The sequence below is a fragment of the Scomber scombrus genome, chromosome 1, assembly GCF_963691925.1.
Source record: "Scomber scombrus chromosome 1, fScoSco1.1, whole genome shotgun sequence".
NCBI lineage: Eukaryota > Metazoa > Chordata > Actinopteri > Scombriformes > Scombridae > Scomber > Scomber scombrus.
Window position 1 is genome coordinate 18836454 of NC_084970.1, and position 27824 is coordinate 18864277.

At 41.0% G+C, this 27824-nt stretch overlaps 1 protein-coding gene across 1 annotated transcript; it reads right to left on the minus strand.

Annotated features, from left to right (window-relative positions):
• Positions 1 to 27663, minus strand: prtga (protogenin homolog a (Gallus gallus)). The gene is made up of 19 exons (XM_062428693.1): positions 27597 to 27663; positions 25843 to 26145; positions 16031 to 16175; positions 15733 to 15866; positions 15108 to 15404; positions 14825 to 14984; positions 14219 to 14466; positions 12642 to 12806; positions 11327 to 11632; positions 10356 to 10544; positions 4886 to 4981; positions 4608 to 4794; positions 3732 to 3859; positions 3372 to 3542; positions 1586 to 1765; positions 1353 to 1476; positions 1119 to 1260; positions 591 to 704; positions 1 to 375 (listed from the first exon to the last, which is right to left on the minus strand). Exons 1-19 carry the CDS (start codon positions 27661 to 27663, stop codon positions 1 to 3), a joined length of 3531 nt encoding a protein of 1176 aa, XP_062284677.1.
• Between the last annotated feature and the right edge of the window lie 161 nt (positions 27664 to 27824).

Genomic DNA, 27824 nt, shown 5'->3' on the forward strand with positions numbered 1-27824 from the left:
CTAGGCTTCATGTTGACAGCAGCCATTCTCGACAGACTCCACAAACTTCAGATCAGTCGGACTTTTCTCCGTCCACTCGCTTTTCTCTTCAACAGGACTGCTGCAATCCGAGCCTCCGCTGTCCTCTGCTGACAGAGACGGCAGGCGGCTGCTGGGACTGGACGACAGGTTGGTCATCTCTGTCTCGTCGTGAGAGTAACGGCCTGAGTCGCCGGTCGCATGGCTACCCTCGCTGCTGGAAGAACCTTCTGAGTCTCCGGGACGCCCTAGCAGAGACTGCAGGGTGGAGGGCTGGTCTGGAGAGATGGACAGCTCCTCTTCGTAGGTCAGCGCAGTGGTGACTGGTTGGAAGCAGGCACTGCCGTGTCTCATATTCTGCAGCACAGAAAAGACGTTGCTGCAGTAAGTCTGAGTGTTAAAGGCAGGATGTGCATGCAGTCTGAGAGGCTCAACTCAGGTAAAGAGAGTCTTTTGTTATTTATAAACATAGAACAATGGATTGTAGGGATTTTTTTTTTTAAAAAGACAATCAAATCAAACTATAAACTGCAGATGAAAATTCAACAGGCAGGACTCATTTTCAATCTTACCTGTAATGTTTTACTGTCCTTATTCCTGTTACTGCTGAAGGAAAACCATGTATTCTTCCTCTCTGGGTTGGGCTTAACAGGACCAAGAGAGTTGATTATGAGATTTGATCCACCCTACAAGAAAAAAAAAAACCTTTCTAAGTATGAAAAGCCATCCAATCCTGACAGTACTGTAATTTGTAAGATGTGATGTCAAATATGTGTTTCTCTGTAAAATGTATATGATTAACAGTGATTTTAATCATATTTTATTACAATTGCATGTTATGTTGTGCTGATGAACTTATATCAGGGTCCACAGACTTTGTTGACAATTAATTAATTAATTAAATAATTCTGATATCAAATTACCATGACTGTAACACTGTCTAATATTATTGTATTGTAATGTTGAAGGATTTCCAACTATCATTTCTATTATTTTAAATGTAATTGTTTTAAAAAGTTGAATAATACTATTTCACAACTCTCCAAAGCTTTTCTAGGACTTTCATAACAGTGTAACATGCTGTACTCAGCGTTCAGCACCTTGGCATCAATGAAATGGTTTTGACTCATCATGGGCACAGTAACATCAGCGCTCTCAGCTTGTCCCTCGGAGCCTGGATGTCCTGCAGCCGATGCAGGTGTGCTCATTCCTTCCCTGTACATTTTAACAGCTGAAGATTTCCTGCAGGGAAACAAAAGTGATGTCACCACAGGCGGAGAATACTCAAGGAAACTCAGGTACGGTTGCCCCCGTTTCTGTCACACACTAAGTACCTGTTTTTGCCTCTGCAGACGATAATGAAAGCGCAGATGATGATGCAGATAAACGCGATGCAGACTCCCACAGTGATCCCCGTCATTGACTTCTGGTCTAGGTGGTAGAAACCATCAGAAAAGACTGTGAAGCACCAGAAAATGTTAGATTATTCCGGCGATCCCCTGTAGAAAAGATGTCAAGTCTGAAAGATATGGAGTGATTCTGTCAGAATGATGTTTGTGTGTCTGACCTGTGGAGTGAGCGGAGCCACGGGAGAGCCGGGGATCAAGACCAGAAGCGTGATCCGCTCGTATTGTCAGCTCCACCGTTTGAGAAAATGGCCCGTCGCCCATGTTGTTGGATGCAGAGACTTTCACAAAGTACATCTGTTCAGGCTTCAGGTTCTCCAGTAGGGCCATGGTGATGCTCCCTGTCAGTGAGATTCAACTCTAGTGTTTAACTGCTCATTGCTAAGTTTTTCCATCTTTCTAAAGATATTTACTGGTGTTAGCCTTATCATTGTTGATACATGACCTCATGTATCAACACTGAAAACAACAAAGTTTTTCTTTTATGTTCACAAAACTTCTTCATACAAATCTTGCAATTTGACAGTGAAATTTTGTTTTAAGTGCAGACTCTCAGCATTGATTGGAGGACAAATTGCCTTTTTCTACTCTTTATAAATACACGTCTGTGAAACCAAATGTGACAGTACCCAAAAATATTCAAAATGTCATTACGAAGTCTATTTTTGATCTTGGAAATAGTAGCGATAACTCAATATTCACTTACTAGCTTTTTTTCCAGAGCTTTCAATTGAATCCATACTTCCATTTAATACTTGGGTCATGTGATGAGAACTAAGTGAAGTCCATGCACTGATGAAGACTGTGAAATGTGGATAAAAGCTCTGGAAAAGCTATTAAGTGGACCTAGAGTTAAGATTATTTTGCCAAAATCTACTTCGATTCAAAGTGATCATAAGGACACATTATGTAATCAACCTAAAACTCACAAATATTTGTAACAAAATGAGAAAAGGGCCCTACACATTCCCTTACCCAGTACCACCCAGTCTCCACACCACCACCAGGGTCCCAACAGAAACTGAAGGGGGGGTAGGTGTTCAGTTTGAGGTGATAGGGGGCTGGGCTGGAGGGGCTTTGTGAACGGCTTCACTTTTGAACCCTTCACCAGTGGCAAAGGAGGAATTGTGTGTCTTTATTGTGTTTCCTGAGGTCACCTACGCTGTCCAGAGACCAGATACAACAGCTGGATGTTTTACATTTTGTATTTATTTTGACTGAATTATCCATAAGAACTTTATACTTTCTAGATTAACTAAAAAACATATACAAATATTACTATTTATCCACACAACTAACATAAAAACTCTGCAACATGATTTTTGTTCTATTGACAACTTTGCAGGAAACTGAATATTGCTTTAAAGGACACATTTACATCTTCACACAAAAAGTCTTGCAGTTAATGCTGCGATTAAACACATTTCCATAATTAATGATATCCTTGTGGGTCTTGGTTGTTCAAATGGGAATCTGTCGAGAAAAACAGGTCCAGATGCCAACAGAGTGATAAAACATCATAAGTCTGGACTAAACACATTCAGTGCTTGATTGTTACGAATTCAGAGGAATCTCTGAAATGATAATTATATTTGTCTATTTGTGGCGCACATCTCAGTACCAAACACTAGCTCACTTATGAGCTGTATTTATATATAGATATGGTTAAAAGGACCTTTGTGTGAATAAGGTCAACAAGAAGATTAAATCAAAGTCTTTGCTGTAATCACATTAAAGGTCTTAACTGGTCTCTTATCAGTAAGAGAAAAAAAAGAAGTGAGCTTGACCTGTCTGAGCACCATTCAGGGATCACAAACGGACAGACATGGATCAGAGGATGAAATAAGTTACTGATATCCAATAGACCATTTGTCTGGGACAGGAGGAAGTCTTTGTGAATGGACCCCCTTCCCCTTCCTGCACACCTGTATACACACTCCTCCTTACCTTCTTTTTGCAGCACTTGCCATTCCCCGGCGAGCCAGGCGTTTCTGGAGGCATACAGGATCGTGTAACGTGTAACAGCAAAGTTGGGTTCCTCCGGGGGCTTCCATGAAACCAGTGCCGTGTCTTCCTCGATCAGAGTCACTTTTACATTAGAAGGAGGCAGCGTGGGAGCTGTGAGAGGACGGATAAAAACAACAAAGTCAAATAAAATATCATGGACAATACAAGGTGTCTTTTCATGACTGTGAGGAGCTTTAAAGTTGAAAATCAAACAATTTGTAAAGACAAAATATCATTTTCCCCTACAGTGAGACACATCCTTACTAATTCATACTAACTGAAATGTTTTTTTGCGCTCACCTTCAGGGAAAGTGCTCTGATACACCACAGGGCTCCAGGGGCTCGACAGCTGGTCAATATGAAGGCGAATGGCAAACTCATACTTGGTATTGGGTTCAAGATCTTGCACAAGAAGGCTCTGCACATTCCTGTAGATGAAAGAATTAAAAACAAAGAAAGAAGTTTAAAGGGCCAGTTCACTAAAACTATGTACATTTCCTCATGATCAGTGAAATATTTGTTGTGTATTTTACACTAATGAAACATTTGACACCTAAAAAATACAGCCTCTCAGTCTCTTAAAATATTTTAATTTGACCACTCATTCTCTTATTATGTGTCATAGTTTTTTTTGAGAATTGTCCCCTTAATAACAATTCTTGCCCAGCAGATGGTGATATGGAGTCGTGCTGGCAGTGAGGGGAAAAGAAACAACAAAGAGTTGCTGGTGAGCTGTAAACTTTCCCCAACAAGTTTGGGGTAGGAATCTATGTTGTTACACTGAGTGTTAAGTGTTGTAAATAACACAGCTGACTGTAGTCTTTGATAATCAACTGTTGCTGAAACGTCAAATGGCTGTCAACCAACCATGCTGCAAAGAAAACTGATTACATGCGTTACGTTTGGTTTTGTTTTGATCATTTTCAAAGTAACATGCAGCAGCCTCTACAGATATATTAAAATCTGCACTAATCAATATTACAGTTCATCAAGTGATCAGAAATGTGATTCTGTGTCAACTGAATTGGTAAACAGGCACAACTTCATGAAGCCATTTTGTGTCAAATGTATGAGTAATTTTCAGCTTGTTGTGGAGTTCTGCAGACAAATAGACAAAAAATCAGATTAATGCTGCATTATAAGATAAGTTGCCATGTATTAAGGATAATTTCTCACGTCTGCAGGTAGAGCACCAGGGAGGCGTTCTGCAGGCCGACGGGGTTGCAGCGGACGGTGTAGTTGACTGAATTGCTGGAGGTGAAAGCTGGTCGGCCCCAGTGCAGAAACACAGCGGTAGAACTGTTGGTCTTGGCGATAACATTGTGTGGAGGTGGTGGAGGGGGCACCAGGCGATCTCGAACAGCTTAGAAATACATTGATAATGATGTTATTTTTCCCACTTAGGGTAAACAGAAGAAACGCCATTGTGCCTTAAAGTGTTTTATGGGACTTACAGACACATCCTGGGGTGCTGATGGTCTGATCTGCTTGGTAGCCATCTCCAACAAAGTTATAAGCCAGAAGTTTCACGTGGTATTTCTTCCTTGGGTCTAGATTTAGAAAAAGAAACAAACCAAAACGTCTAAATCAATCATATCAGAGATAAATGAAACACACACAAAGTAGATCAATCTATGTGCACGCAAAGAGATTTCTGCTCACCGTCACTCTGCCCTAACACCAGTACAGATGACATTGTGATCCCTTCCACCAACAGGAAGCTTGACATGAACGAGACCTGGACTATGTGGGTGTGGGGTCAGTGAGGTATTGGGGTTTGATGGTGTGGTGGGAACGAGAGGTAAGGCAGTACAGATGCTCAGCGGTGCAAATGCTTTGGTCAGTTTCTGCGGCAGCAGAACAGACGAGCTCGACTATCCATCACCCTGTCACCCTGAGTCCTTTGAGAAGGCCCCCTTCTTCAGTCCCAGTCAGGCCTGCTGGTCAGTGGACCCTCCTATTCAGGCTCAGGCTCTGGGGGCTAAATCGACGGACAAAATCCCCTGGGAGGGACATTGGTGATGGTCAACAGCAGTTGCAGGCTTCAGTGACCCTGATGACCACTCTGGACAAAAGCCATCTGACCAAATGTCCCTTTCACCCTCAAAAGTATAATGATCAAGGTCCAAATTAGATGCTGCATTCAATATAAATATTGCAACTAATATCAGTCAACTCTTAAAAATCGTAAAAATGAAAGCACATGGATCTCTTACGAAAAGTTTTAAAGTCAGTCAGAAAGTTTTAGATAAGTTTTAGATAAGTGAGAGGTGTATAATAAAGCCCAAATATAAAAACACAACTTAACACAAAATCAATCTTTACCCTCATCAATATTACAGTACAGCCTATTCTCCAGGAAACAGCACACCTCTGTATCATGCTATGAGACAATTAGGGCCTCGAGAGAAGCAGGATCGGACCACAGGAGACGAATTTGTGAGGTAGAGAAGTTTAGGAGGGGTGGAGTCAAGCTACTTGCACTCCCATGCAGCCCTGAGGAGTTTCACTGGAGCCAGTCCAGGGCCAGCAGGTCAGGCTGAGATAAAACTCTGAAAGAATCTGAGGTCATGGGTGAGGAATATGAGATGAGCCTCTTTTTTTTTTTTTTGCTTAGGGATTCTCACTGCCTGCACCTCATGGCTTTTCGCAATGACAATTTAAAAAAATTAGAGAAGTGTGATACCACCAAGATAAACTGGATCATATATTTCTGAGAAAAAAAAACCCTCAGTAGTAGATAAATGTTTAAAATGTATGCAAAGACTGAGCAGAGAGATGATGAACGAAATTAAGTAACTTTTCTTCATATATTTCTATTATTGATGCAAAGAATAGATAACAATATGTTGTTATCTAGAGTTTCTGCAAAGTTTGTTAGGCCACCTCTAAAGACAAGTATATAGTACACACCTCTAACCAGCCCCATAATACAATGGGCCTTCCATAATTATGCGAGAGAGGAGCTCTGAGAGGGGGAAGCTGTGACATCTGGGCCACGACCTTTGACATGGAATCTGGGCAAGCTAAATCCTGCACAAGGAGGGGCTTAAGGCTCTCTGTGAAGGGGGAGGGTCAAGCAGAGGAAGTGAGTGGAAAAACAGGGAAACGCCAAGAGTTAAAATAAAATGCCAGGTGATGACATGTCTCTCTGATAACAAAAACCCTGCACACGGGTCTGAACTTCACTCACGCACATCAAAACATCATGTGACTTAAATCATCTGCTGTGAATTTAATGCTTGGTTTTTTAATCTATGCAACATCAAGAACAGTGACAAATACCAATCACAAGTTGACGTCTGGAGAGGTCTGACCAGCAGACACAAACCCAAAGATATTCAATTGACAGTATAAAAAAGCAGCTGGAACCAATGAATAGTTGGTATTTATGTCAATTTAATTTCCAGAAGGATAAATCAATCATCAAAATTGATGCTGATTAACTTTCTGTCAATTGACTGATAAATTCAGTTGAACTAATTGTTTCAGTAATAACTCATAAAGAGTTATAAATATAAAAGTGGCTGCATTACTACAGATTATATTCTGTGCTGTCCTCTGCTTCAGTGGACATTCCTCGAGTGAACATTTTCCTGTCCTTCCCACTGGGATAAATCTCACATAGTCTTACTCCCATAAATGATGCTGCTTGTATTAAAGGGCATATTTGAGCCATTTGTGGTCACCCCCCCTCCCTTTTTTTACAGCCAAAATGCAGATCCTGTTGGCCCCTGAAGTTTTGTTCTGCCCTGCAAAAGGCCCCCCAGGCCTAAGCAAGCCAGGCCTGAACAGGGGCCATAAATGTCAACTCCCACATGAACCCGCACACCAGCATCTATCATCTCTCTCTCTCTCCTCCCCCTCTCTCACAAATCAACACAGAGACACACACAGGGAAGTAAGAACAAAATGACCTTTTAAATGATGGCCAGAATACAAATCTAGTTTCTACACCAACCGCACTTAACTTGAGTTTAATCAAAGGAATGGACAACATACAGGACGGCCTGCAGCTGTGAGATAAATCTACAGTTGTGCTCACAGCGCTGCCTGGTGCCAACAGGTATGAGAGGTATTTAAGCCCCAAATACCACTACATATTCTTCTCATGGGCCAAGAAGAGAATACACAAACGATGAAAGGTCACATCACTGTCATTTATACCCAACTGGAGCCTCTGAGACACAATCCTTTCTCTCAGGGTGTGCTTTCAATCATTTGGACCGTAAGTGATAATTTAACAGCCAGAGTAGAACAAGTACTCCTGGAGCTGTACTCAGCAGGATCCAGTTTTGTCACAGCTGATTGTTCGGAAATCAATGTTATTGGCAACAAAGAGGATGGCTGGTGTGTACAACAGCACAGAGATTATAGGAAATGCCATTTACAGTGCGAGCAGATTTAATTTGCAAAGATCGCCTGCCGAGGAAAATCAACACGCAGCATTTGGTTGTCGTGGACACAAAATGTGGCTACTTAAATTAGAGCTTTGTTAACCTTAAATGAAAAATAATTTATACCAAGATCAAAGCAACATATACGTAAATTACAAACTGATGATTTCACAGCATTAACATGTTCCTGCTCATAAATGTAATGGCATGTAACCAAAATAAACCAAAGTCAATCAACTCAGGTCATGTGCTCATTTGTGAGTAAATTTCAATATTGTTACTGTAGCTGTGATAAGCTAAGCTGAGACAATTACTGTATTTGTTCACAATTATATAGTCCAATAGTTAATTTAAAACTCCTTAAAATGTATTCACATAATAATACACAAATATGTGAAATTGTTTACCAGATGATTTAAGGTGTGTCCCAACTCTGTAAAAGTAGGCTTGAAACCCTTTAATCTTACCTTCTGTAGTATACCTGCCCTTCAATTCAGGCGTTTAAAGTTAGTTTTCAATCCCCTTTAAATGTTTGTATGTAAAGCCCTTTGAAACTGCATTGTATGAATTCTGTTAGATGAATAAATGTGCATACCCATGAGTAATAGTGCTCCTTTAATAACAGCAAGATGTCTGGAAAAAGGAAGTAATAATTGGTAAAAGCTTAAAAGCCATTACGTCAGATCCCACATGGCCCAGCAGGGTTTTCTCTGCTACAGGATGTGTTGCTACACAGGAAGCCAGATGCTACATTTTACACCTCGCTCCTCATGCATGGTGCTGCAGCTAATTCAAGAGAAAGAAATCTCAGAACTGCAAGATAGTGTGCTCACAAGACACCCTCATTGTTTGGCCTACAGCTCAGTTGGTGAGAGGCTGCATTTCCTTTAAGTCTTGGCTAATAAACTATCTTTGTGGCTCTCAAAGCCAAACACAATGAGAGTCTTTGATGTCAATGCTCCTCCAGCAACACTGCTCAAAGCAGTCATAAAACACATAATAAATCTGCCTCCACAAAACAGCTCCCCTCTCTTCAAAACACAGCCCTGCAAAACTCCTTTATCAAAGAGGAACAAAAAGATCATTCTTTTTATTTAGCTTCAGCTCTATTTTTGATGTCACTAATTTCACAGAGTGAGAGGTTTAATATTTATTAGTCAAGTATTTCAATTAAAAATTATTCAATATTCAAATCATTCTAATGAAGCAAGAGTGAAGGGAAAAACACTCAAGTGACTTTTAAAACTGCATTCCTCTCAATATTAATACACATCAATAAAAAACAAAATTGAATCAATAAAAACAGAAATGACACTGAAACTCGAGATATTTTCTCAGTAACTTTTTTCTGTCAAAAACTCGAGATATTATTACCTCCTAATATGGCTTCATATTTTCATATTTTGCTTAATTTGACTTTGCTTTACTTATTGTGTTGTGTAATTTTTTAAAAGTCTCCATTAAAACCGATGTCAATATTATCAGTAGTAAATAGACAAGTAGGGTGTTATATGTATGGTAGCATTGGCACCAAAAGTATCTCAAACCAAAAAAGTAGATTAAAAGTCTGCAGCAGTTAGAGATTAAACCTATAGTAATGTATAGTGCATCCTTGTCTTTCTCTTTTTCTTTCTGATCCTGTTCAAACTTCCTGATTTACAAGTCAGCTGCTGGCCACCTGGTTGACCCCCTCTGGCCACAGATGGTCAGTTGTCCAGTGCATTGGCCTGAGACCTCTTTCCTTTCTCAAAGAAAAAAAAAGCCGAAATAAATCTGACCTAAAGGCTGAAAGAGCTGTGATATGCCTTAAACACCATCCAGCAGCTGCTGAGAAGACACACACACTGAAATCCTGCAGAGGTTGGGAGGTCATGGAAGTGGGATGTGGCGCTGTTCTATTCCACGCCTAATGAACCTCTGCTGGACACATGACAAGACTTAAGCCAATTAATCTCTCATGAGTTTGGCTGTCAATAGATGTTGCTGGTTTTAATCAAATGTGTCACCAGCATATTAAACGTAATCAGTTATGCTAGGAAAGCCATTTATAAAGTATAACGCTGCATTAACACAAAATTCAGCAATGTGTGAAAAACGTCAGTCCTCCCATTGATTTGAATAGGGGCAGTGTATTTGTGATGTGGGAGTGGGAAGCGCTCACAGCTCAGCAAAAAAACGAAGCACATCCCAACATCATGCTACTGTAGTCAATCACATACATGCAAGCGCACATCTGTTGGTGGATTACTTTGTAATGTGAACATTCAGCTGTTTACCTTGTGATCATTGCAACAAAAGATACAACTGTTGCTGCTGTGAAAACTTTCTAGAGTTGTAAAATCCTGTCCGCTGCAAGGTGTTTAGGCTTCTGATAAGTTCTTAAATGCATTCATTTATAATTCTAACATGACTTCCTGGAATGTACTTCATTGTCTCACCAGTACCTCAAACAACACACCCCACCATTAAAGCCCCCTGCGTCGTAGAGCCCCGTTGTTGGATTTAGTGTAAATGCAGTCTAACTCACCAAGGCCTCCAATGGTGTGTGTATGATCCGAGGCACGCAGCTGAATGGGGGCGTTCTCAGACTGGGTCTCTTCATGGTAGAAAAGTCGGTATCCTTGCACGCTGGCCGAGTTCCTGGGTGCCAACTGCCAGCGTGCTAAAATAGTGGTGCAGTTTAAAGGCTCCAGATGCAGCTCAGGCGCCAGAGGAACTGTAAAGAGAAAAGAGTCAGAGAAAGGTTTTGTATTGATGATGACAATCAGAGATGGATAATAATCCTTCAGTAAAAGAAGCAGTGATCACAGACTTCTCAGGAGCAGGGCATAAAAACAAAACCACCCATTATTCTGCTTTGTGTATCATATGACTGAAGCCTTTTGGAGAACAGTTACTTATTCTTAGAAGACTGAAATATCTTCAACAAGCTGTTTCCAGTGTTTAAGTGATGAACAGAAGAGGCTCCTGACCAGGAGATTTTGTTTGAAAAGTGAAACTACCATCTGATGCTCTACCAGCTGTTTCACACTCAATACAGACCACAGACAAGCACACTGACAGCCGATTTCACACATTTTGTATTTTAGGAATTAAGTTTGCCGATAGAAGACTCCTGTCCAAGCTTAAACAGGACACAGAGGGCAAAAGAGATGGGCAGGAAAATCGAACTTTCCCCTCCCCCACCCTGAAGCTTCAGATGTAGCTCTAAACAGCCATATACTCTTTCCCACCCGGAGGCCTGAGTTGCTCCCTTTATGACCCATGACTGAAACCCTTCCAATGTTACAGACAGTGCAGGGCAAAGGTCGCAGAGTAACAAACGCAATGCCTTAACAAGATTATTAGCGCAAGCTCTTCTCTTCTCCATGTCTCACGGTTTAAACAGAACAAACAAACAAAAAAGAAAAACAAAAAGCTAACACATTGTGACTTCATCTTTTTTGTTATAAACTGCTGTTTCAGAGATTATGAAGACCGCTCTTCATAGCGTTGTACCTCGAGCGCTGGATGCCTTTGGGGTGCGGTGGGAGGTCCAGGCGGATTGCTCACCCCACCCAATACTGGTGGCAGCAACAATACGCACGAGGTAGATAATGTCAGGCTGCAGGTTTTCCAGTAGATGCTGTGTCTTCTCTCCAGGTAGCTCTAACTGTGAGACTGTGCTCTCAGCGCTGGTGCGATAGGATAAACGGTAGGCAGAAACATGACCACGACTCAGCTTGTCTGGGAGGGGCTGCCACGAGACCTGGATGTCCGTAGGGCTGCGGCTGGTGAGGCTGAGCTCAGGAGCACGGAGAGGAACTGTGGACGGACAAGACAGGAAGGATAAATCAGACATAATTTCTTTATTACATAGTAAAACTAAGATGAACAACCCACGAGATCATGCATTGAAAAAAACAAACACATCCCTGAGCCAAAGAAAAGAGAAAAGTCAACCTCAATGCTTGTAAGTGTTATCCTCTTTGTGGGTTTGTCAATAGAGGAATAGAGAAACCTGAAGAACAAAATCCTGTAACTACAACTTCGAAAACATTTTTTCTAAACAAAACCAGATCCCTGCAGAATATTTTTTGATAATAATCTACATAAAGATAAAATGTCCTCTGTGCACATTTATTTTCTCCCAATAATGCTTCAGATTTGTAACATACTACATTTTTTTCTAAATACAGTTTTGTCATCCACCTATACCGTAGCTGACTGTATTAGGCTATTGTGTGGGCCATGTTGGAAATGAATGGGCAGGACATTTATACAAATGTCATGATGAGTCAATCTTGAGTTATCGGGTATTTTCTTAGTTGAATTACTTCCTCATTTGATTTAGATTACATTATCTTCACCAGGGTGCCTTATTAAGGCGACATCAAGCTTGCCCTACATGCACAAAAGTCTATGTAATATCATTTAATAACTTCGGTCATGTAGAACACACACACACAGCAGCCTTTGACCCGCAGGCCAAGACCGTGAGCAAATGAGGTTTGCCTGGTATTCAAAAACACTCTGGGGCATTAATACAAACAGACACCGATACATTCACACGAGCTTGTGTGCATATTGGTAGACACACGCTAAATCAAACACACATCCATATATACACTGTGCACAAAAATAATGTGATTGTCTCTTTATGTCAACAACAGAGCTCATACACTGCAGTGAAACATCCTGTAAACAAAAGACTCTGAGTTCCCACTGGAGTAACACCAGAGTCTAACAGTTTGCTTTCAGATCAATATTAGCACTGTTTCTCCTTTTTACTCTGGACTTATCATTTCTGACTTTCACTATGTGTAAGCCTCACCATCCTCGAGCGTGTGCTGGAACATGTGGTCCGACATGCGACTGGCTCCCATGGGCATGTAGGCCACAACGTAGAAGGTGTAGTTGCGAGCTGGCTCCAGGTCATCAATAATATAGCGAGTTGTATCATTTCCAATGACAACTTGATATTCCTCGTTGTTTAATCCTGGACAAATAACAAGGTCGTAAAGGAAGTTATAATAGACACAATATTTGATACCAAAATAAACCAAATCAGCAGTATTTTGTGGTGAGTAACTACTTCTTTTACTAAAAAGGCAACCTGTCCCGTCTCAACTACATCCTTATTTGTATTTAATTTTAAAAAGTGGGGGACTAAAATTCATCATCTGGTCCATCGAAGAAAAAAAAAGCTTTTTTAACAGCTGTGCAGATACAGTTCATGTCCATTTTTATCCACGTTAAGACATAAAAATAGAAATGGACAATGTACCAGGTCTCATTTTGTTATGAAGTTTCACACGATTCACACAGGAACAAAATTCAGCAACAGTTTGAAGGAATTGATAGTTTCAAGTTATTTAATTAGTGCAGCTTAGCAAAGTCACACGATAGATGTATTTGTGTTCTGGGAAAAAAACTACCTGGTCTGAATTATGACCTGGTGAACAAGGTACTTGAGAGTAAACCAAAAAAAAAGCTTTCTTCACAGTCTGAATGCCTCAGTAAGCTCTCCTGAAAAGTGTAACAGAGTCTGCCTTCCTTTCCAGTTCACACCCTCCCACTGCCCTCACAGAATATACACTTTTGGACACTTCAACACAAAGGCTAATTAGTTCCTCCTTTCATTAGAGCTTCCATTTAGTGCCCAACGTCTCTCTGCACCCTCAGGTGCAGAGTGTACTGTTTGATACTCTGTCAATGTCAAAGAACAGCCACTCTCTGTGACTGCAGCCAAGAAGATTGTGTCCCTAAATCTAAATCAAGTGCGGAAAACCTTTGACAGATGCCAGTTTTCCAAGACTAAAGCAGAGAGAATTTGTTCAACTTTTTATTTTTATTTTGAACTACTTATCCCCAACAAAATGCAGCAGGTGCTCCTTTTTTCCAGTTGAATTATGTACATTTCACTTCCCCAATGGAAGTCAGTGGCTTTATAATTAAGTGTGGTGCTTGAATGAACAAACTAAATTTTGTTTCTGAAATGTCGCATTGTTTGAGTATGACTCTTGCTGTCAATAGCAGAAGTGTTCCCAGGAGAGCTGAAAGGCTAAAAGGCTTTTCTGCTGCCACACTACAACCCTTGTGAATAGTTTTGTCTGCATCCTTCATTTTACCAGCCAAAAGAAGGGCCCCTGCATCTTGAAACTCCACAACACTGGGCTCTATAGAAGACTATTCCTGTTTGTCAAGAAAACGCTGCTGTTCTTTATTTTGGGAGTATTTTGTTTTTTTCTTCCCTTGACCTCTGCCCACCAACATAGCATCGACAATACATGGTCAGCTCCCTCATTATGCTTCCTAAAGAAGAAGAATTTAAGTTTCTAAATAGCAAAGTTTCTGTCCACTGCAGACAAAAAAAAGATTTCTGTTCTCACTTGTTTTTACACCACTCACCTTCAGCTTTCATGTAGTGCACTGAGTAAGCAATAACTTTATCCGCATTATAAAGAGGCCTTTCCCAGGCTAGAAGGATGGCGGAGCTCGACACAGTGTCGGCCCGGATATTCCTGGGAGCGCTTGGCCGGTCCTCTGACATCACCACAATGAGCCTCGCCACGGAGAGGACGGATCCCTGCTCATTTTCTACCTGGCACTGATAGATGGCATCATCCTCAGGGATGATCTGGTTGATGACCAGTTTGCTGTGGGACACACACACAGATATAGAGTATACTAAAGATTGCTTCATCCTGAGGCTCCTTTACCGGGTTGTAGCGAGTCTATAATTACCTTCAACAAGCACTGACAGTTGAATAAGGGCCAGGAGCAAATTATAGGGAAACCAACTAAAACCCCATTTGCACTGTTGTAAATTATTCAATTTCCCTTCTACTGTAGGGATTGTAGTAAATTATTTATTTAACTCGTTTTAAATTGGCCAACAAAGACTGTTAAAAAAAGTTACGGTTCCTGTTTCATTACCTGAGGGCATACAGATGCAAACACTTTCAGATTCATCAGGGAAAAAAAGGATTTATGGATGAATGAAGATAACGCTACCTGTTGTACATCTTGATGCGGCCATTTGAATGAACCCTCTCTCCGTTCTTGAACCAAGTGATCTGAGGTGTTGGAACTCCTTCAGCTTGGCACACAAAGCGAGCAGTGCCAGCACGTGGACGGGTCAGGCTCTCTGGCCACTCCACCAGGGATGGCGGTGCTTTGGAAGAACAATGAGAAATACTTATCAGAGGTTTTTCAAAGGATAATTTAATGACCCAGCAAAAAACTATTTATTAATACAAAAAAGAATATATAGAGCAAAACTTCTTTATATCTTTACCTAGCACAGTTACATTTGCTGAGGACACAGTGTAGTTTCTTGTGCCAGGAGTGGTGGCTCTGCACATATAGACTCCTCCATGCTGGGGCTTGATGTCTGTGATAATGAGGTTACCATTTCCCAACACTTTGGTGTTGTAAACATCAATAGACTTGCTGTCTGCTCGGCTCCAGGAGATGATAGGTCGGGGATTGCCTGTGGCCATGCACTCCAGGATGGCACTCTGGTGCAGTGACACTGAAATGTTCTGTGGCCCGGCGATGATGCGTGGCCTCTGGGGAAGCTGGGGATTGGGAGCTGAAGTGAGAGCGAGGAAGAGGGGGAGGAAGGCAGCTTTAGTGCAAGTGGTTTGATGTGACCAACAAATGTCAAGCTATAAATTAACTAGAAGTCTGAAGCTGCTTGACAAACATAAATCAGTTACTTTACTGTGATATTGCAGTATTGGTTTTAATATTTCTTTCATAAAAGTGTTTTTGGAAAATTCATCACATCTCATCACATCTTTCTTTTCATAGATGACAACATTTTGGCAGTTTCTAATTTTCAATGTACGTTTACTAATGCTAAATTATGTTGGTGCCCTTTAGAGAGAGTACAGTTGCTAAGAGAGTTGCTAACACACCTGGGGTGACAGTGAGGGAGGCCTCCGTGCTGCGACGACGGCTGGCAATGTTGGTGGTGATGCAACGGTAATTCCCAGCATCTGCCCGCTGAACCCCATGGATCTGAAGAACACCACTGGGCAGGACTGTGATTCTGGAGGACAGAGACACACAGATTTAACCAAGCTTACACCAACAATAAGGAGAGTCACAAATTAAATATTTCAACTGTCTCAGATTCATTTCCACTTAAGAAAAAAAAAATTGTGTGAAAAAGAAATACCATGGAGTTAAACTGGAGACAACAAGAGTGTATACCTTTCAGTGGTGAGAGGTAATGTGACCCGATTTAACTCCCAAGTGATGATGGGAGGAGGGTGTGCACTGATTTTGCAGGAAAACCTGGCGACTGAGCCTTCAGTCACCACAATAGACGTTGGCTGGATTGAAAAAGAGGAGATACCTGCAGAACAAGCAACAAAAAACTTTAATACTTTTCATGTGTGAACAATTGTGAATGTTTTCTGTTCTGTGTTACTGGTATTGTATTAACATTTCTAATGTTTTTTCAGCTATTCAACTATTTTTAAACTATTAGTCAATTCAACAATTAGTCAGTTGACAAAAACGTTTTAGATAGTCAATTAAACACTTCACTTTGATGTGGAAGCTGGTGTTGTTTTTCACTTAACAACTCAAAACACAGATATCGATACTATGAAAATATTTTATAAACATAGTGTAGAGTGTTTGTGGCTGTTTTAGACAGGAGCAATCTAAAGAATGGTTATATTGTTATCTATTACTGACTCTTTCCCTTTCCAAACATATTGATCTATTTCAGATATCCATACATCTCAGTCAGGTCCAGTGGATGTCAGAAAACAGAGATGCTTATTACCTAAAGCTACAGACCTGCTGAGTGCTGCAGGAAGGTGATGACTGGAGTGGAACAGCTACATCCTGCGTGGATAGGGTTTCCCTGAAACTGACACTGAGCTGTTGTCAGCCACCAGCTGAGCAGCAAGCACACTAAACCCAATGTGAATTACAATAAGGCCCTTTATAGTGAACCAAACATCCAGCATAATAAGAGCATGCGTAATAATTTAAGTTGTTTTTAACCCTTTTGGTTAATAAATGCTCTCTTTAACAGTGGTTCCTCCTGGGCCGTAAAAGTCATTAAGGTCACCCACTGCTGCACCATCCCCCTCTGTGCTCAAAAAGCTGCAAAGCCTGAGGTCAATCATTTGTTAAAAGAAATCAATTGCACTCCTGTTCGTGATTGAGAGCAAATACTGTGATTACCAAAACATACAGTAAGCATAAATACATTCTTATAAAATATCATCCAGCGCATAGAGATGGTCTAATCAATAGATTTATTCAATGGACCAGAAATATAAAAGTTGAATAACTCTGTAGATTCAACCAGATGACTTTATTTCTGATTTCAGTGAGTCTGTCTCAAGCTGCTGTCGTTGTTCAGGATGAAACTCTTAAGTAACGGGTAAACAAACACACTGAGATGCTCTTTGACCTCCGTGCACACATCCCAAGCTTTTTCTGTCGCAGCGAGCCATCGCCACTCAACAAAGAAGAAACAGGAAGAAGCAGGAAGAGGGGCATCAAGTTGAAACCACATCTGACAGGTAGTCAAAGTGAGAAAAACATCCCAATGGATTATACTATGAAACCCACACATTCAGACCCACACGTAGAAAACATTAATGTGGACAAATGATAACCTAATTAATCAGCTGGCTTAAATATTTCTTCAGGTAAACATGAAATAAACAAAATATATAGACAACTTTTTAATCTAATATCCCACTATGTATGAATAAATACTATTAAAGGGGGAATAATTTCACAAAACAAAAATGGAAAAAAACAAACCCAAAAAAGGTAAAACATTCACACTAGGCAATCATACCGTGCCCAAGCACGTTTGCCCCCTAAAATCCGGATTATTTGGCTAGTGTGAGTGCAAGTGTACCATGCTTGAGTACGGTACACTTCCCTGGTACGGTACGCTTGGAAGAGGTGTGCTTAGGCACGGTACACTTGGTCACGCATGCACACTAGGGATTAATATTTTCCCCGAAAATAAGACATTTTAAATCCCTGGAAAAGAAGCCAATTTTCCAGGGAATCCCGGGAAATTGACGATTTTTTTAAAAGGCAACACTAGCTGAGCCCTGGTCATTTAGTGCAACACTAAATGCAACGTCGAGACATTGGGTTCCCAATCCGACCATTTTTTGTGTATTATTGTATCATTATTAAGGCAAAAGAACTCAATTTATGTCCATCGACATTATAATGAATAGGCTATAGGCTAAATATTAGTTTGCATCCAGCGTGCTGCGTGGACTTCATTACATCTGCTGCACCGCTGCTACCACAATTATGAAATGGTAAGTTTATTGTCTGTGACTGTGACCCTCATAAAAGTAATATTTTACAAATCTGCATTATATAAACTAACGAAATTCGTTAAAGTAAGTCATTTGGCGACTTCTAGTCATTAAGCTAAGTCTTACTTTTACTGGCGTCAAGAGTTGAATCAGGACGTCTGCTTTTATTAGAGTGTTTTTTACACAAATATCTAGTACTGCATACTACACAGGCATGACTCAGAAGAACAAGCTTGCACTTTTTAATCATAATGCGTTGTGTTAATTGATCGGCTGTGTTGTGTTTTCCCGGCTCACAGCACGCGAACACACACCTGTGCATGTTTTATGAGAGTAAACTGTCAATATGTTTTTGCGCAATGTGTCGGAGGTAACCGTGCTTGAGTACAGGTAATGTGAGTGCGGGCCAGCGGGGGACAGGGGAGGGGGGACATCCGTGCTTCAGCACGGTACGGAACAACTGGCCCTAGTGTGAGTGCGCCCTGACTCACACGTTGTCAGGCCCTATTATTTGCACTGAATTAGTTTTCCAGTTGAAGACAACCTGGGTTTCAGTATTTTTCTAAAAATCCATCCACAAAATCCGACATGAAAACAGAAATCTAGAAAAGGAAAGCGTAAAACGGTAACCTTTGCTTTCGAGAAAAGTCTCCAGGAAAGCCCTACATTGTCATAAACACACAGTAGAGCAGCTATGAGGGCCGTGATGGATGGCTGCATGTAAGCAGTGTTGCCAGGTGTTGTGGTGCTAAACAGCAGGAGAGCTCTGACTGCAGAATAAACATCCAGTCAATCACGACTTCTGCACAACTGACAGCACTGCGTCGCAGAATCAAGCCGACGAGACCTCCTCACTTTGGCCACGGAGAAGACGATTGTTTCAGTCATTGAGATGAAATTATAGAAGATTCATTTGGATATGGAGATTATTTTAAGTTAATTGTCGATAAGTTATAACTGATTAACTTGTTGTTTGATAGCTGTTGTTTTTTAATAGCTGTTTGTCCAATTTCTGTTTATTGTCATTATTCGGTCATTGTATCTGATATCAGTATAAAATGGAATGAGTCTGTCTATTAAGTACATGGATGCTGTTTTCTTGACTGCAAGGGGAAACTCTGCTACATGTCCAATGTCACTCCTCTTGGACGAGAGGCAAACTGTTGTCAGTATCATCTCCTTTCACCACTGACACCTTTAATCAAATTAGTCCTGAGCTGTTACCCCTCTTCTGTTGTAAGCTCCACTATGGCTGTTTGATGTGAAGACAGACGCAAGAGAGCCCCCCCCCCCCCTTCCCACACCCCAACCCCCCGTGTTAACGCAGCCTCTTACAAAAATGCCATTAATATGCTGAAGTGATATGACTGCAGGGCATGAGAGATGAGCAGCTCTGATCTTCTGCCTCTCTACTTTGCTTTTCCATTCAGGCAAATGATGCGGGATTGACAAACAGCAGGATAATCATTGATTATTGATAAACTACTAAGACAAGGTGGAAAATCTATATCTGCTAGGGTTCGTCAAGCATTGGTAAGAGCACTCCCGGCTGAAAATAGGATGCTGACCTTCAGCGTTGAGTGATGATGTTTGCCAAGGGGCATTTAATGTGTGGCTGAAATTATCAAGGCAAAGCACATCGAGATGGTTGTGATTTACTTTTGTTATCTGCATTTACTCATTCAGACATCTGCTCTCACTGCGGAAAATTAACTTTTACAATGAACAGTGTTTTTTCCCCCCCTTTCTTCCACCAAACTATAGTAATATAAAACTTTTGGCCTTGTTTGTCGTATATTTTAGGCAACTCAAACACAGAATAAATACCTCAGCCTATTCCCCAAAAGCAGGAAGAAACACTGTCGACCATCTGCCCTTCCCAGCAATCTCACCTCTCACCTCTGACCCCCACAAATCCTGCCTAGCACTCAACTCAGGCAGAAGCCCTGCATGACCACCCCTGACCAGAACTGCTGCTATGTGCTGCCCTGCACTGTAGAGAAATCACTCAGATCCTCCTCAAGCTTTTAAAGGCTTTTAAATGCTTGTTTGTAATAATATTTTAATACAATTATTTTTTTCTGTTGTATCACTGACATTTGCAAGTTGCTGCAATTACAACAAATAAAACAGTCTGGCTGCTGCAAAACATTGTGCCAAGTTAATGTTAGATGGATTGTGATGATTGTCCCTTTCTCTCTCAAAGTCTAGTAAGACTGTCCTCACAGCCTTCTTGTTTAGTGAGCTTACATTCACAGAAATGATCAATCTATAGCATCAGTATTAGTACATTCAGTATGTTCACGCTACAGTTCAACCTGAACCAGAGGCATAAAGCTGGACTTGCTTCACTTCAGCTGGGAACAGATGGGCCTGCTAATGCCGGCAGCTCAACAAACCGAAGGTCAGTGGACAGGTCAGACCCAAACAAAGGTTCCCTTACAAATACCAGGAATTAGTTCAGCCTTCGCTCCTCTGGTTACTGTGGTCAGTCTCTCAGCCAGAACTCATACCTGCATGTAAACTGCTATGTGTAAACTCTCTTTCCAAACAGTGCTGCGCTATAACTCATGCTTTCCAAATATTGTTTCAACAGGTATTAATCGCTCTACAACAATCTTAAATGCTGTTATTAACCTCATTCTCACATTTGTTTATTTGTGGTGTTGGTGAGCTCAATCTGATCAGCCCCCACTAATTTATATTATTAAAAAAGACACATCTTGTGATATGTTGTTTTGTTTTGTTTTGGATAGCCTCATTTCAAACAAAGTACACCAGATTCTGCCAAATGAACATTTGATATCCTGCCTGAAATGTGTCATTTTTATTCATGTGAGCAAAAACACATTGTGTAAAATACATCCTCTGTGCCTATAAAGTGTCAGGACAAGATACGATTAAAATGTGTGCTGTTTTGCAAAATACAAATGCAGGAAATGAGTCTGGAGTCACTTAAACACTTTTCCAGAACAAAGTAGCAAAGCTGGGATGGATTAAAGACAGTGATTTTAATAATGAAATAATTTAGCTTCTTTTTGTTTTTTATCCCACACAGTCACATCTAAAGTCAATCATGGGCCTTCTCATAACCAAAACTGTGTATGTCAGGGTCTGTTTGAGTGCAGTTGCTTCGCTATGTGGATGGCGATCATGCTGCCCCAAACATCCTCAACTCTACCCATCCCCCAGGGTCAAATAAAAAACCTCTGGCTGAAATAAGTCCCTGAAACACCAGTGAGAAGATTTAAATGTACTCTAGTTATGCGTCATGTTCTTGTGAAAATAAGTCCAAACATCCTACTGAAACAGGCCACTAATTGAGTGATGAGTCCTTAACAACGTTCAGTGACCCCGGTGAACATTAATGAAAGGCTCTGGGAGGGGAAATAAAGGGCACTGATAAACAAGAAGAAGAAGAAGAATGCAAAGCCAAAAAAGCCCACAGATCAATCACGTGCTGGTTGGCAGATGTGCTGCAGCTCCTCACAGGCTGCAGGACAGTCAAGTGACCACTGGCCGGGCTAAACAAAGAGCTATTCCCATGAGCAGCTTGACCTCTGAAAGCACCGGGCAATGGGGGAACGGTGTTAGGAGGCATTCATCCCCTCCTCCATTCCCTTATCTTTGCTGAAACATTTTCCAATCATTCAACAAGCAAACCTCCACTCACCACAGACAGTGACTTCATTGTCTTTAATCACCATATCAGAACACAGAGTTAAAGAAGTCAATCTGTAAATAGCTGCACTCTGTTTGCAACAACAACTTTATTCTTTGTTGCAGCATATTCGAAATATACGTTGACTACAGATAACAAAATAAACATGAGTGTGATAATTTAAGAGACGGAGAAAGATCCTCGTGAAATGGAAACAGAATCACTGATGACTAATGCAGCAACTGGTAAAAACAGCAGAGCATCCAGAATTATTGTAAGAAAGATTTAGGTCCTGTGCTCCGTCTCACCTCCCTCCATCTATTGAGCAGTTTAAAGAAACCTTTGACCTCTGGGCCTGCCGTTCAGGGGAACCATGGTAACCTTTCGTGTTGAGTGGAGGAGAAAAACAAGATTCCAGGCTCTCACTTAAGGGGCATTTCATTCATTCACGCCACAGCTCACACCGGGCGAAGTTTGCTTTCGTCTTATTGGAGTTTCTAATTGTGCCGAGCCGGTGCAAGTCAGATGCATTCCTTAGCAACTTGAAATAATGCTGCGGTCCTGACCTGCATGCATATGGACACACCAGTGAGGTAAAATAAACTTTGTCAGTGAACAGAGGCAGCTTATTCAAATACCTCCTTTAAAGCTCCTCATGCTCTCGGCTTTAAATGACAATAAACAACATCAACATTTGTGAGGATGGCCAACTTCCTACAACAGATAGAAACAAGCACGCCTCACCTGTAATCTGGGCTGCCATTAAAGCACCTACACTTAAAGTATAATAATTACAGCCGTACTCATTATGCTTAAAATATACAGAATATGTTGACAATAACTAGCTAAATCAGTCTTGAAAGTATCACTTCTACTCTTCATGCAGTTTAGGTTGGAAAACGTCTAAAGGGTTTTTTTTGGTCTTCTTTCCAGAGTTTCCAGTGGACGATGACAACGAAGCTACTGGTGATACAAATTAGGGATGCACAAAGCCTATCCAATAGATCAGTATCAGCCTCATGTCGTGACCAATCCACATCAAATACAGTTTCTTCATAAATGTCATGATGACAAAGCCATAATTAAGTGTTTCCACCACCAGTGACATTCATTCAGTCATGGTAGGCTACTGATTCACAACGCAGATTACACAGACTGTAAATTAGGGAAAAAGTTCAAACTGCTGTCAGATCTGTACTCGGCATTGACAGATCTGATGTGGAATCTAGACAGAAAGAGTCGGATCGGTGCATCCCTAAAACAGCTAGCTCTGGACGCTCTGCTAATTAAGTGATCGCCACAAAACAAGCACTTCACTAAATTACTTTTCATTAATCGAGCTGCGATGACACACACTGGCATTAAGCTTACCATCACATCATGTCTACAATAAAAGACAACAGGGTATGTTTTGCAGCAGTATATGCAGTAATAATCTTAAACACAGTCCCCTACATTAGTGGCAATGCAACACATAATGTTACATAATGCTGAGTGTGCTCTATTCTCCAGCACAATTCTAAGCATCTATTTTCTGCTAAGTTGACCAGACGTCTTCAATTTCAACTGTTCACACACCTTTCCACTCAAACTGCCAGGAGACAAATGAGCATTAAAAATATCAAGGGTCAAATGGTGAAAACAAACTGGTCAATGATCTTCTTAAACTAGGGACATGTAATGCAAAAGTAAACCTTCACATCGCTCAGTACTCAACTTATACCAACAGGGTTGTCACTTCTGAGCCATAACTGATGAGAAATCTAACATTTCCTCTGTATGTTCACGCCTTGTGTACCTGAGATCACATGGTGTGAGAAGGAGCCAAGTCAGGAAGTAATCTCGGTCCTAAAATTCCCATCAATCTGAAGTCTATTGACAATAGTCACACGATGAGGCTCATGTGTCACATTCCAGTTCATCAGGGCTGAATCTCTTCTCATCTTTGTGCTTTAGCAACCCAAATGTTTAAGGTTGCCCTCCATCACCACCACAATGTTTAAACTAGCAGGTCCACAAATTCTCAGGGTGTTTCATTCCCACACTGAAGGCAAAACAACACTGTTTCCCTCCTTCTTAGCTTCACTCACATCTTAAAGAGGGACACTGAACAGGGAAAGAGCCACTGACACTCCCCACATGTTGCACTAACCATTTTTGTAGACAAAACTTGGATCAAAAGTCTTTGAGTCTTCCTTTAGTTTAAATGCATCAAAGAATGAACACATGTCCCAAAAATCTTTGTGCGACAGACAGGCGAGACAAGAGAGCTGTATAATAAAAAATAACCACCCTGACTTTTCAATCAAAATGTAAACTTTCTGATCTTTAACTTTAACAATTAATGTAATTAGCCTTGCAGTAGTGAGCAGGTCCAGCTGTTCTGTCCACCGATATCAGAACAAATAATTGCCTCCAAAAGAAGCCCTTTTCTTTTGTGAGCGCAGGGGGCAATGTGGACAAAAACGGACAGAGTGAAAAGCTTTTCACTCTCCGGTCAGAGTAGTGAGGCATAAAACAATTGTGCACAGCCTCTAGCCCCTACTGACCGGGCAAGGCCTGCAATAAAGTTTGGTCATTTAGACACTCTGGGTAGGGCTGCAGTACTGGGAAACAGCAATTCACATTTGTGTGTGTGTGCGTATGTGTGTGTGCACATCACTCGCAACAACCCCCACTGTTACCTCTGTGTCCTTCAACTGAGCATTTCTCAGGTATGTGCAAATTTTATGAGCTTCCAGATAGACCCTCAAGCAGGCCTAAGTGCCATTTTAAAACAAACTAGTAAAGCTTATTGGCATCCTTTATCACCTCTTAACTTCAAACTGTATAAAGCGGGTAAACTACTCAATTAATTAATAAAACTATACTTTTTATGCCCAGCAAATACTAAGCATAGACTGGGATCACTGCTTCAATACTGTCAGAGGGCACGGTGTGTAGATACTTGTAGGTGTTCATTAAGTTGCAAAGGGTTAAAATTCATTGGCTGGAAACATCCTTAAAACCCTTTTTTTATATACACCGGTTGCTGACTCACTGGTCCAAGAGGAAGCCACTACTTTTCTAGGATTTTATCGTATTTTAATCCAATTAAAAAGAGCAAATGATCAGAATGAATCTTCAGGGAGGCCAACAACAACAGCAAGAACTGCTTGGATCTTCTCAGCATGGATCACAGTGGATAATTTATAGACTTTAAAGTAAAAGAATCCCCCACTGTGGACAATTACATGGAAACAGTAACTGTGACCATCACTTTTACTGCACAAGGATCACAATCACTGGACAAGTCATGCAAAACATCTCATTTCTGCCTCATTAAATTTAACAGAAATTTCAATTTCACCATCCTGCATGGGATGTTATAAAAACAAGTTTTCTTGCAAATGCAGTGCAGGAAGGGATAAAAGGGTTAACATACATTCTGCATAAGAGGCACAGCAAGATGCATGGCCTGTGGGTAGGAGGAGGGGATAAGGTCCCAAAACACCAACTCTGCCTGAAGCTCCTCTACCCCCCCCCCCTCCCCCCCCCCCCTTAAAATACGAGCCAGCTCGCACAGCATTGAGGGAGAAAGCATTCCAAAAGAACAATTCCTCCAGCGATCAGGGAGCAATAACATGAAAGCCCTGGCCTGTGAATAGGGGTCATCTGCTCTTTAGCTTTGGAGAGCCGGTATCCCGGACAGCTCCTAACCTTTCAAAATCTGCTGCTCCTTCATTAACACACCAATGGCCATGTTCCCCTTCTAAACACTATCTTTTTTTGGCTCTAACTTTGAAGTCCCACTTCCTCCACGGCTATCACCGAAGCTGCTCTGAATGCAACAATGTGCAGCAAGATTAATTAATTAATTAAATAAGCCATGCAAATGAATACAAATCTCCTTATTTCATCCAGTGATTTCAGCAAGTGAAATGTAGAAAACCAAAGTGCGAGGAATTTAACACTGCCTGATGAAGAGTACAGTTACCCATCACTTTCACAAACCATCACTTGTCCTCCACTCTGTCACTTTCCCAGTGTGATTCCAGCATGATACTCACTTGCGATTGTAAGACGGGCTTTCTGGCTCAGGATTGCTCCATATTTGTTCTGAGCGAGGCACTGATAGAACCCTTCATCTGATTTGTCTCCTCTTCTGCTCTCCACCTCGGAAATATAAAGGGAGCCATTGGAGAGCGTGTACACCCGTTCATTCTCCACCACTCTTACTCCATTCTTGAGCCATCTGACATCAATAGGTGCCTCTCCATGTGCCTGACAGTCCAAAATAACAGCTTCTTTCCGCAAGACAGTGACATCATGGGGCTCCTTGATGAAAAATAGCTCACTAAAGCATAAAACACCTGTGGAAAGAGGAGGAGAAAGAAGAAAAGATCATGAGGAGTGAAGGTGGTTATCAGCATGGGGCCCTCTGTCAGGGCAGAGGAGCGTGGCACTGACAGGAGTCCAGTAAAGCATTTAAAGCATTTACACACTTGTTTAACTGCTTACTAAAACTGATTTAAAGGAGAGTTTCAAATCCATCTCCATGCGTTTTTTCTGGAGTTAGTGATAATACTAACTGAATGCTGTGGTTCAGTATCCTCTGAGTGGATATTAGCAGTGTTTATAGTCTCCAATGGAAACAAGAGTGGTACATATTAAAATGTCCCACTGAGGTCAAATATCCCTCTTGAGAGACTTGGAGACCTGCCAGCAAAAGGTCAACTGTACTATATGGTAGCTTTAATCACACTGCAGCTTCATAAAGTCTTTCTACTCCACTTTAATCCAATTACTTATGGCTCATAAAGTCACCAGCTGAAGGTGAAATAGTTGTTCCAAAACCTCTTACTGAACTCAAATCATAAACTTTACAGCAATGTTTGGTTAATGTGACCTTTGTTGAGAGAGGAACTAAATAATTCAACATATCAACTGAGAACATTACAGGTTATTCACTTAAAACTGAAAGAAAAAAGGAAGTGTCTAACTTAATGCAATGTTTACATCCCTCATAATACTAAAACAAGCTTATCATTTCAACATCACAGTTAGATGACCAGAAGAAAGTGTAGCTGAATACTCTGTAATACTTTACAACACAAATACTGTCACTTCACTCTTGTCTGCTCTGCTCATTTTAAGCCTCAATATGACATAAATTCAAATCTGCACTTTAATATCCTAAATACTAAGCTCACATCGTTATCTCTTATCATTGGTTGGCTAGACACGCAGCGGTTGTATTGATAGCCTGCATACATATTGTCAATAACAGGCTTTATTCAATAACTAACAGACAGAAGATGTTAAATTGGTCAAGTAAATGGTGAAAATATTATTTTAGCTAAATTAGATGATACTATTTCAAACTTAGCTGCAGGCCTAGCTGAACAGAAAACGCTTCACTTTCAAAGTTAACTGACACGCTTAATGTTTGTTATTTATTAATTTGGTTAGTCGGACAATTGAGTGATGAGCGTCTGTTGGAGGACACATCTAGGTTTAAATGGTGACCGTGTTAACTGGTGACTTTCTCACATTACAATACGTTATGAGAGCTGAATGAGTCTTCTGAGAACAATTTAACTTACACACATGGTTAGCGTAACTTAGATGTTAAGCACAGATTAGTATGTAATTAAAACGGAATAAATTACAATTACAGGCTTTTAGGACAACGCCAGTTAACACGGTCGCCAGTTAAACCGGCCGGTAGAGGGAAGAGCAGCTCCACTGTTAAACACGCAGCGGACAGTCACAGTTAGTGGTTTAAAACCACAGAAAAACATGAATGAAAATTAATCCTTACCTGACACTGGAAGAAAAACAGCAAAAAACAGCAGCCGCTGATATAATTTCTTTTTGACAGGCGCCATTTACATGAATTGTCCAAGCATGCTTAAAGCTACTCTGTCATAGTGCTCTCCTCCAGATGAACTGCGCTCCTACTGACGGAGGAGCAGCACGAGTGTTGTTTCCCTCGTCCAGCCTGCTCACTCAATTAATCAAGTCCGTAGCTCAGTGTGAAGCTTTCAAA